We start from the raw sequence: 11,746 nt of genomic DNA, 5'->3' as shown, positions 1-11,746 counted from the left end.
GGCGATGTAGAGTGGGTTAGGGAGCGATGTGGAGTGGATAAGGGAGCGATGTAGAGTGGGTTAAGGGGCGATGTAGAGTGGATAAAGGGGCTATGTAGAGTGGACAAAGGGGCGATGTAGAGTGGATTAAGGGGCGATGTAGAGTGGGTTAAGGGGCGATGTGGAGTGGATAAAGGGGCGATGTGGAGTGGGTTAAGGGGCGATGTAGAGTGGGTAAAGGAGCGATGTAGAGTGGATTATAATCACTACTCTGGTGACCATGTCATCGCTGCCGTGACCAAGACATCGCTGCCGTAACCATGTCATCGCTGCCGTAACCATGTCATCGCTGCCGTGTCCATGTCATCGCTGCCGTGTCCATGTCATCGCTGCCGTGACCATGTCATCGCTGCTGTGACCATCAACTTGGTCAGGTGCTTGGTCACCACGTTGGTCATGGCATTGGTCAGCACATAGGTCAGCACCTTGGTCAACACGTTGGTCAACACATCGGTCACCACTTTGGTCACCACGTTGGTCATGGCATTGGTCACCACGTTGGTCAGCACTTTGGGCAGCATCTTGGTCAGCACTTTGGTCAGGTGGTAGGTCACCACTTATGTCATGGCATTGGTCAGCACTTTGGTCAGCACTTTGGTAAGGTTCTAGGTCAGCACTCTGGTCATGGCATTGGTCAACACGTTGGTCGTGGCATTGGTCAGCACATTGGTCAGCTACTAGGTCACCTCGCTGCTCATGTGATTGGTCATCAACGCAACCATTACTGTTTAGAACATTAGATGTCAGTTGCCAGTTAGGTGATCAGTGGAATATGGATGACGATGTTTGCGCTGACAAATTGCTGAGATTAGCTGTAAAACGCGATGCAGAAGGGTATCTTGCGGACGAGGAAATCGCGGATGTTGCGGCCCACCGGGAAGCGGAAGATGCACAGGTCGAGCAGGATGATGGCGACGATGATGGCAACGATGACGGCGGCGATGGCGGAGTAGGGAGGGGTAGTGAAGTAGTCACCTCCCTGCTCATGTGATTGATTATCAACGCAACCATTACTGCCTAGAACATTAGATGTCAGTTGCCAGTTAGGTGATTGCGATCAGCTGCGCAGTAGATACCGCACCCTGTGGAACGGCCGGATGCGGAAGTAGACCATGACGCAGACGACGAGGATGATGATGGCAACGGGGACGATGATGTAAGGGGCGGGTGATGTATGCGGTTGAGTGTCGGTCTTAGAATGAGCGCTGAATGTAGAGGAGTGACCGGAAGTAGAGCGTTTCTGCTCACAACACTTACATTGACAACTGCCAATTTTTGTACACGTGCCCTTATTAAGTTCACATTGAGAAGCGTTGCATACTTTCCGTAGTCTGAGGGGTCTGTTTGCCTCCGAACATTGATCACAGCTGATACCATTACATTTGTCACAACACCATGGGCAGCAAATACATACAGCTGGCGGATTACAATTATTATTGCAATTCAAGCATCGTCCTCTACCCATCTTCCCCTTCCCCTCCCAGTCCCCTCAACCTGCAGACATCAATCACCTAAGCAACGCACTCACCGACTGCAACACGTACCACTGCCCCTCCCAGTCCCCTCAACCTGCGAACATGTCAATCACCTAAGCAGCACTCACCAACTACGACACGTACCACTGCCGCTCCCACTCCCCTCAACCTGCAAACATATCAATCACTTAAGCAACGCACTCACCAACTGCAACACTACCACTGCCGCTCCCAGTCCCCTCAGCCTGCAAACATATCAATTACCTAAGCAAACACTCACCAACTGCAACACGTACCACTGCCGCTCCCAGTCCCCTCAACCTGCAAACATATCAATCACCTAGCAAAGCACTCACCAACTGCAACACGTACACTGCCGCGCCCAGTCGCATCAACCTGCAAACGTATCAATCACCTAGCAACGCACTCACCAACTAACACGTACCACTGCCCCTTCCACTCCCCTCAACCTGCGAACATATCAATCACTCAAGCAGCACTCACCAACTGCAACACGTACCACTGCCACTCCCAGTCCCCTCAACCTGCGAACATATCAATCACTAAGCAACGCACTCACCAACTACGACACGTACCACTGCCGCTCCCAGTCCCCTCAGCCTGCAGACATATCAATCACTCAAGCAGCACTCACCAACTGCAACACGTACCACTGCCACTCCCAGTCCCCTCAACCTGCGAACATATCAATCACCTAAGCAACGCACTCACCAACTGCAACGCGTACCACTGCCGCTACCACTCCCCTCAACCTGCTAACATCAATCACCTAGCAACGCACTCACCAACACAACACTACCACTGCCGCTCCCACTCCCCTCATCAACACCTACCCTCACCGCTGTATCCCCCCAGCCCAGGCCACTGACACCCACGCTGCCCAGGATACCACGGCCACACCTGACGCGACGCATGTCATCAGCATCAACCGTCACTCTAAATTATTCACTATTCGCAACGTCATTGAAATTGCAGCGAACCCCGTGAGCTCAACTCCCACAGTGCAGCAGCACCGTGCTACGAGCCGCGGTATCGGCGCCATGCTGGCGGAGCGTGTCGGCTACGCGCCTAAATGTGATATTGACAATCGCTAGATCGCTGCCTATAAAGCTACTTAACCAGCCCAACGCGGATTACGCCACGCTGCCAGTGACTCGCAACACACGACTTAGGTCACTCGCCGCGGCCTTCACGACCGCCTACGTTAGCGACCAATCACCCAGCCTCACGTTACACTGACTCAATGCGCAACGCAAACACCTCTCACAGTCAACGCTTAACTCAACGCAACAACCAACCCACCAAATTACGGTTCATCCGCCAGCTCACCACGTTGCCTGGTTGCTAGGTTAGCACTTTGCCTGAGTGCTTGCTTATTACTTTGCCTGACTGCCAGCTTATCACTTAGCCTGGGTGCTAGGTTAACACTTAGCCTGGTTGCTAGGTCAACACCTTGCCTGCGTGTTAGCTTAGCACTTTGCCTGGTTGCCAGCTTAGCACTTTGCCTGGTTGCTAGCTTAGCACTTTGCCTGGTTGCTAGGTTCACACTTTGCCTGGTTGCCAGCTTACCACTTTGCCTGGTTGCTAGGTTAGCACTTAGCCTGGTTGCTATGTTACCACTTTGCCTGGTTGCTAGCTTACCACTTTGCCTGGTTGCTAGGTTACCACTTTGCCTGGTTGCCAGCCTAGCACTTTGCCTGCGTGCTTGCTTAGCACTTTGCCTGGTTGCTAGCTTAGCACTTTGCCTGGTTGCTAGCTTAGAACATTGCCTGGGTGCCACCTTAGCGCTTCGCCTGGTTGCTAGCTTAGCACTTTGCCTGTGTGCTAGGTTAGCACTTAGCCTGTGTGCTAGCTTAGCACTTTGCCTGGGTGCTAGGTTAACACTTTGCCTGGGTGCTAGCTCAGCACTTTGCCTGGTTGCCAGCTTAGCACTTTGCCTGGTTGCTTGCTTAGCACTTTGCCTGGTTGCTTGCTTAGCACTTTGCCTGGTTGCCAGCTTAGCGCTTTGCCTGTGTGCCAGCTTAGCACTTTGCCTGGTTGCTTGCTTAGCACTCAGCTTTGTCGTTCAGTCATCACTTAATCTCAACGCTATCTAGTTCACAGGTCGCCGCTAGAGTAATTCGAGACATTAGACTACGTTTGTTTGTTAGGTGAGTAGGTGATGTTAGGTGAGTTTACGTGAGTTACAAATGTGACGATGATTACGGTTGTAGATACGATATCTTGGCAAGCCTTCCGACTTGCGCTGCAGCCAACAATGATTGCGCCGTTATCTTGTGTGATGACGGTATCCTCAGGTGTGAGCGTATGTGGAGCACATCCAGTCTGCCAACCATTACGCAAAGGAGGTAGAAGAGAGATAGTGACCAGAGCGCCACGGTCATCCATATGAACGGCTGTCTGATGGTGAAAATGAATTCGTCGCATTTTTCGAACAGCGTTCTGAAGTAGTTGGAATTTAATACATTGTGGAGTTGTCTGTAGAAATTGTGGCAATACCTTTTTCCCTCTGCAGCTGAAAGCGTCGCTGGATTGCCAAACGTGAATCCGAAACTATATAACGTGCTTATGACACCGCGGCATTCAACGAGGCCTTTGCACTGGCAATTATAGGCAGCGCCATGCTTACCCCGTTTACAAGCCGTGCCGTGCGTGCAGCGACTACATCCCCAATCCTGACAGGATATGTTGGTAAACGCTTTGAACAAAGATTCAAGACACTGCCAAAACGACCACGGTAAGTACACTGCCCATGACAGGTAGAGACCGGCGTGCTTCTCGGCAGCGTAGTGGTATGCATCACTGTACAACGTGGACAGGTACGGAGCGCAGTGAACATCCTTGTTCGGATAATTACATGTCTTTGCTTTAGACAATGTTGACAAATCGGCATCTGAAGCTTTGGGATGCTCCGTACCGTCGTGCTGCTCGTTGCTGTTATAAGCCTTCTGAAGCGCGCCTGTGAGTTCTGATGGCTCCGCATACAAGTCGATGGACTGCTTCCTTATTGCCTTCACAAACGCAGCATTGACGGCATTTGAGTTGACATCTCTGTTAGCATTAAACGCACCAACCAACGTGAATACAAACTGGAAGTGCTCGGGCAGCGTGGATGGTGGCTTCGGCAGGAGGCACATCAGTGAGGATATTAAGCCTGTACCGATGAAGATCTTGATTGCTTCGCACAACTGTCTGCCCGTTTTGGAGCTTCCCGAGAAGCCCTTGAATCCGAGAGGAATCAAGCACAGTTGCCCTGGTTGGTTCTTAGGGCAGGTGCTGCATTTCGCTCTGCATCCCACTGACTGCAGTTGGTGCGGCAGATGGCCAGGGAGGCTGTCACTGAGGTATAACATAAGGGGGGACGTTGGCTGGCAGTTTACTTGGCACTTTGCTTGTCCGCTTGCTTCTTCGCTTGAGTGCTCGTTACACTGCGATTTGGTTGTAGGGATGTCCCTCCCGTAGCGGCACTGTGACCAACCGTGGTGTTCAGGCTTGATGTTACACTGCAGTTCCAAGAACCGGAACACGGGCAACAATCGGCGCAGTAGGTCCAGCAGCATGTCCAGGCAGTCCGACGGATCCGATGGGTAATGGAAGTTGAATGAGTTGTTGCAGAAGTCGGAGGCGTAAACGGTCCTGGAGTCGCCAGTGCCGACAACGGCAGTCAATACGTCATAGGACGTCGCACAGATATGGTCCACGGCTTTACGTACGTAAGTATACGATATGTTTCGGGGGTGCGCCGTTATGGATTGGGCTGCCATGTCAGTCGATGTGAGCTCAAGTTCGTCGTCGCCGGCCGCCTTCTTATGCGGGTTGTCAAATAGATCACTGATGGTTATATCACTCATCGTAGCATATACTGCAGTGTACGGGAAACCGCTGAGCCAGATCAATATGTCGTACACGGAGCAGGGGTGCTGCTTCGCTGAGGCCGTGAGCAGGTGGCAGAGTTCGTTGTACTGCTCGAAGTGGCTGAATATGCAGTCAATGGCGTCGAAGACGTGGAAGTGGTCGGCTTTTCTCTGCTCGTTCGATTCACACCATTTAAGGTGTTGGTTCTCGTCGGCGCCGCGAATTGGTAGCAGCAACCGCTTAGCAACGTTCTCTCCCGCCACTGTCGGTTTGTTTTGCAACTCGCCGTTCTGCAGCGCCGCATCGGAGACCGCGTAGCCGTGGCCGACGAATGATCTTCCCACGTCGGTGGACTTATTAATTTGCTGTCCACGTAGACTCTTGCAATTGTGCGTCAAGTCGGTCAACGTGGAGTTGAGGGTGCATACCACGGTGAAGCATATTTTGGCGAATTTTGTGCCATAGGCTGTTAATTTATCTTTCTCGAACATCTCACCGCCAAAGGTCTCACTGTCGTAGGTCGAGATGTACGCCTTGTCCAGTTCACTAACGAACCCGTGAACACCCTTGCCAACGCCGTCAAGCAGCGGAGTGCTCGGTTCATTGAATGTCTTGGGGTGCAGACCATCGACTTTAGTGGAGAGGATGTCAAGCAAGGCGGGCACTTCGTGGTTGTAGCGGTGATTACTAATGTGATCGAGTAGATTGTTGAGCGCGATATGTGCAGCTTCGAGTTTGGAGGTGTAGAGCTGTTCGTCGCCAGATGGCTTGGGATTTGTTTTCTCTTGATTCGCTGCGTGAACCCTTCTGATCTCTTCTTTGAGGTAGTCGTGAAGTGGTGAGCAGAACTCCTTTAATTTTTGCGACAATTTTGCGAACGCCTCCTTGTGATTCACAGTCCCTGACAGTTCACTTACGAGACCCTTGAGTTTGTCAATATTGTCAGTCAAAGTCTCATCACCGTTGAACGTCCCCTGCAACGTCCGCATGAAACCCTTAAAGCCGTGCTGCCTGTCGGTGTCGATCTCGCCGGGGAGGGGCTTCAGTTCCTTCTGCACCTTGTCGGCGAAGGCAGTCAGCATCTCTTTGACGGACGTGACGTAGTTTTTGTTGGCCTGGGTGATGAGGGCGGTTTCGGCTTTTTTAACTTCATCTTCGACGTGTCCGTTGAGTGCTCCGATTGTTTTATCACGCAATTGATTGGCTTGTTTTTTGAAGGCAGTGGCGTCATTGATGACTTGGCTAATGTCACCGTTCAACAAGGTAACAAGATTGTCGTGGATTTTCTGCAGCGTACCAACTGCAGCATCAGCGCCATGTTCCTTCTTGCCGATGTTGGTTTTTAATTTTTGCAAATGTTTGTTCACTTGTTTGCCTGCCTCCTCGAAAGCTGCCAAAAGGTCTTTGAGATTCGTAGTGATCGCGGTGGACAAAGTTGTGAATATGTTTCCGCTGTCTGTAGTTGCTTTTGCGGCATCAAATTCTGCGTCAGCTTTATTTTTAATCCCGTCGAGCGCGGAGTCGATTTCACTCTTTATCGTCTCGAGGCCTTTGACATTTGGGTGGCTCCCTTTTATATCTGACTTGAGGTCGACGGGAGTTTTGCCAAGCATACTTGTAATATCATTCAGGTAGTTGTTCACGCCGTTCTTCTGGCCATCTCCCGGTGCTGGACGCAGATTACTTTTGTCGCTGTCAACCAGCCCGGCGATGGTTTTGAGTTTTTCGGTGATTTTACCGAAGGGATCGGTGAAAGTGTCAGAGGCATCTATTTCTGATGCTAGTTTACCTTCGTTAAGCTTACTCGTCACCTGCGTCTTTATCGCACCGATCGCCGCGGGGAGGGAGCCTGCGCTTTTGATGGCTTCGAAGTCAGAGTTGGAAAGGGAGGACACTTTGTCTTGGTCGACAAAGCCATCGTATTTGGAGAAGGCAGTCGTTGTTTCCAGCGTGACTGTATCACCAGCGGCGGTAATCAATTTTCTCCCAAGCTCTTCCGTCACCTCCCTGATCGCGTTGTCGACGGCGAGGGCAAAGTTAATCCTACTGCTGGATGTTCCAACGGATTGGTTTCCTGTAGCTTGTTTCAATTTCTCTTCAAAATCGCTAGCCGTGGTCAATGCCTCGTTGATTTTGCCGAGATGGCAGTCAGTAGCAAGCTTCTGAATTTGCTCACCCATTTTTTCAGCAGCCATTGAAAAAACATGCAAAACTATATTTACGGCATTCTTCAGATCTGAGTTGTGTATAACATTTTGTTTGGAGGGATCCACTTGTAATTCACCTGCCTTCTCTATAGCACTGACTATATGGTCAACACCATTCTGTAGACTTTGCCCATTAAAGTGATCAAGGAATCTTTTAATCAATTTTAAATCGGTTTCCACATTTCCATTGGTGGCAAGATCCGCTTTGTGAGCTAACGCAATTTCTTTTACCTTGGCTATGACCTTGGTAATGATTTGTTCCTTCACCTTAGGAAGCAGTTGTTCACGGTTATTTTGCAGAGTTTCTATTTCGGAAGCATACATGTCAATATGCTCATGCAGGGGACCATTATTTGCTACCATCCTTCTCACAATCTCCCTCACCCAATCAGCGACCGTCGCATCAAAGTTCTCAAACGTCTTAACGTAGGTCGGAACCTGCTGACTGATTGCCCACAGCCCGGTTGGTTTAGTTACGAACCTTCCGCCTACCCCTTCAATGGTCTTTATCTTATTTTTTATAAGGTCGACCATCTCGACCATTGAGTTGTGCGTTGCCCCTTCCGTGTCTCCAGTCTCAACCACTTTATACAACTTCCCAATCGCCGTCTTAATCCCTTCTACCTGCCTACTAACAGCCTCCTTCACCTTATACAAATCCTTCTTCAGCGCCTCATCCATATCCTTCACCTGCGTAAGCGCTGTTTTAACCCATCCTCCAATCTCTTTCTTAATATGCTTCGCCGCCGCTCTGAGATTCTCAGCCTTTGTTTTCATATCGTTAGCTAACTTATAAATATCCTCCTTACCTGCACCTTTAGTCTGAACCATCTCACCAATTGCCGCACCTTGTCTCTTCGCCTTCGTAACGGCCGCGTCGCCTGCCTTCTTCCACGTAGTCAACTGCTCAACATTCTCAATTTTCGCGCTTTTTACGCCCTCCTCAACTGACCGCTTCGCACCCTCAAATTTCCAGTAGAGATCCGTAGCCTTGTCCTTGAACTCCTTTGCTTTCTCATTGATCTTATCCTGGTTTTGCCAACCCGGTCCTTTTTGCTCGATTTCTTTCGTGTCCTTAATTGCTTGAGTCACAATTCCTTCCGCATCCTTAATCCACCTCCCCAATTCATTAACATAATTCCAAAGCGTCGCGCTGATCCTCTGTAGCAATTGCAAAATTGCCGCAACTTTCTCATTCACCTTGCTAACAAGCTCATTGACATCTTGCAAAATTCGCTCATTGACACAGCTTTTAAGCGTTTTGAGCTTATTACTAATCATACTAGTCATCGCAGCCAAGTTCTCTTTCTGCTTCTTTGACAGTGTCGTAAGCCTCTCAGCCTCATGCGTGATATTGTTTCTTGCATGGGTGATTTTTAATCTCAGGTCAGAATTTATGTCTTTGAATTGCTGTATTGGCTCAACATTAGCACCTGTCCTCCATGCGTTTATCTCTCTTATGACAAAATTACTATCGAAATTCATACCTTTTTTTGCATACTCGTCGGCCAGCTTAGTGACCAAGGTTTCAGCCTGCTTGACTTCATCAAAATTTTCTGAATCAGGATTATTTCGTAGAATGTTACCTACCTCATTTTGAAGCGTTTTCATGTCTCTGTCCATATTGTTTATTATGGTTTTCATATCATCGTTACTTTGCTTAACTCTCTCATTATACTCCCGCACCTTCCCCGCCACCTGCGCAATGACACTAAAACCCTCACGCCCGGTGGATAAATTCTTTTTAAGCATTTCAACAGCTTCATTTATCTCTCTTTTACCCACACTGTAAGGCTGTTTCTCGCTGACATCCATAAGCACACCATACAAAAATCCCATCACCCCGTCACACAGCCTATCCAGGTCAGAGTACACAATCCCCTCGCCAGTGTAGCCTTTGGAAGTGGAGTTGAAGCCGAGGAAAGTTTCGAGGCCAGTACAAAGGTTATTAAGGATGTTAGTAGGGTTATTATTTGAGGTATTTTTAAGGTTTTAAATTTTGTCAAATTTCTTGTCAAGCTCCCTAGGCGGCACATGGTCAGGGCAGTGGCAAGAGGTGGAAGAGGGGATGTGAAGGATGACAAGGCACAAGTTATTATTGTGGTTTATAGAGGTCATAGCGGTATTAAGGCGAGGTAATTCGAGCGATGTAGAGTGGGTTAGGGAGCGATGTAGAGTGGATTAGGGAGCGATGTAGAGTGGGTTAAGGAGCGATGTAGAGTGGGTTAGGGAGCGATGTAGAGTGGGTAAAGGGGCGATGTGGAGTGGTTAAGGGGCGATGTAGAGTGGGTTAGGAAGCGATGTAGAGTGGGTTAAGGGGCGATGTAGAGTGGTTAAAGGGGCGATGTGGAGTGGGTTAGGGAGCGATGAAGAGTGGATTAAGGGGCGATGTGGAGTGGGTAAAGGGGCGATGTAGAGTGGTTAAAGGAGCGATGTAGAGTGGGTTAGGGAGCGATGTAGATTGGGTTAGGGAGCGATGTAGAGTGGATAAAGGAGCGATGTAGAGTGGGTTAGGGAGCGATGTAGAGTGGGTAAAGGGGCGATGTAGAGTGGGTAAAGGGGCGATGTAGAGTGGGTAAGGGGCGATGTAGAGTGGGTAAGGGGCGATGTAGAGTGGGTAAAGGAGCGATGTAGAGTGGGTAAAGGGGCGATGTAGAGTGGTTAAAGGGGCGATGTAGAGTGGGTTAAAGGGCGACGTAGAGTGGATTAAGGGGCGATGTAGAGTGGGTTAAGGGGCGATGTAGAGTGGGTAAAGGGGCGATGTAGAGTGGGTAAAGGAGCGATGTAGAGTGGGTTAGGGAGCGATGTAGAGTGGGTTAGGGAGCGATGTAGAGTGGGTAAAGGGGCGATGTGGAGTGGTTAAGGGGCGATGTAGAGTGGATGATAATCACCACTTAAGTCACCATTTCATCGCTGCTGTAACCATGTCATCGCTGCCGTAAACATGTCATCGCTGCCGAGACCATGTCATCGCTGCCGTGTCCATGTCATCGCTGCCGTGTCCATGTCATCGCTGCCGTGTCCATGTCATCGCTGCCGTAACCGTGTCATCGCTGCCGTGACCATGTCATCGCTGCCGTGACCATGTCATCGCTACTGTGACCATGTCATCGCTACTGTGACCATGTCATCGCTGCCGTGACCATGTCACCGCTGCCGTGACCATGTGACCGCTGCCGTAACCATGTCACCGCTGCCGTAACCATGTCATCGCTGCCGTGACCATATCATCGCTGCCGTGACCATGTCATCGCTGCCGTGACCATATCATCGCTGCCGTGACCATGTCATCGCTGCCTTGACCATGTCATCGCTGCCGTGACCATGTCATCGCTGCTGTGTCCATGTCATCGCTGCCGTGACCAGTGATCGCTGCTGTAACCATCAACTGTCATCGCTGCCGTGACCATGCCATCGCTGCCGTTACCATGTCATCGCTGCCGTGACCATGTCATCGCTGCCGTGACCATGTCATCGCTGCCGTGACCATGTCATCGCTGCTGTGTCCATATCATCGCTGCCGTAACCATGTCATCGCTGCCGTGACCATGTCATCGCTGCCGTGACCATGTCATCGCTGCTGTGTCCATGTCATCGCTGCCGTAACCATGTCATCGCTGCCGTCGCCATGTCATCGCTGCCGTGTCCATCTCATCGCTGCCGTGACCATGTCATCGCTGCCGTAACCATGTCATCGCTGCCGTCGCCATGTCATCGCTGCCGTGTCCATCTCATCGCTGCCGTAACCATATCATCGCTGCCGTGACAACTAACATGGTCAACACGTTGGTCAGCACTTTGATCAGCACTTTGATCAGCACAATGGTCACCACGTTGGTCATGGCATTGGTCAGCACATTGGTCAGCACCTTGGTCAGCACGTTGGTCACCACGTTGGTCATGGCATTGGTCACCCCTTTGGTCAGCACTTTGGTCATGGCATTGGTCAGCATCTTGGTCACCACATTGGTCACCACGTTGGTCAGCACATTGGTCACCACTTTGGTCAGCACCTTGGTCAGCACTTTGGTCAGCACATTGGTCACCACTTTGGTCATGGCATTGGTCAACACGTTGGTCATTACTCTGGTCAGCACATAGGTCAGCACATAGGTCAGCACTTTGGTCAGCACATTGGTTAACACTTTG

The 11,746-nt window shown here is 50.3% G+C and overlaps 2 protein-coding genes across 2 annotated transcripts; one reads left to right on the top strand and one right to left on the bottom strand.

Annotated features, from left to right (window-relative positions):
- Positions 1-811: 811 nt before the first annotated feature.
- On the top strand, positions 812-1,030 carry BBBOND_0004060 (hypothetical protein, conserved; the record flags this gene model as incomplete). The annotated part of the gene is made up of 1 exon (XM_012915239.1): positions 812-1,030. The coding sequence occupies one exon, from the start codon at positions 812-814 to the stop codon at positions 1,028-1,030; it is 219 nt and encodes a 72-aa protein (XP_012770693.1).
- A 2,706-nt stretch (positions 1,031-3,736) lies between these two features.
- BBBOND_0004050 (hypothetical protein, conserved) lies at positions 3,737-9,436 on the bottom strand (the record flags this gene model as incomplete). Its single annotated transcript, XM_012915238.1, has 1 exon — positions 3,737-9,436. The coding sequence occupies one exon, from the start codon at positions 9,434-9,436 to the stop codon at positions 3,737-3,739; it is 5,700 nt and encodes a 1,899-aa protein (XP_012770692.1).
- Between the last annotated feature and the right edge of the window lie 2,310 nt (positions 9,437-11,746).

This window comes from Babesia bigemina, scaffold Bbigscaff_72696, assembly GCF_000981445.1.
Source record: "Babesia bigemina genome assembly Bbig001, scaffold Bbigscaff_72696".
Lineage (NCBI taxonomy): Eukaryota > Apicomplexa > Aconoidasida > Piroplasmida > Babesiidae > Babesia > Babesia bigemina.
The sequence above is the reverse complement of the archived record's forward strand: the minus strand, read 5'-3'. Positions and strand labels throughout refer to the sequence as shown.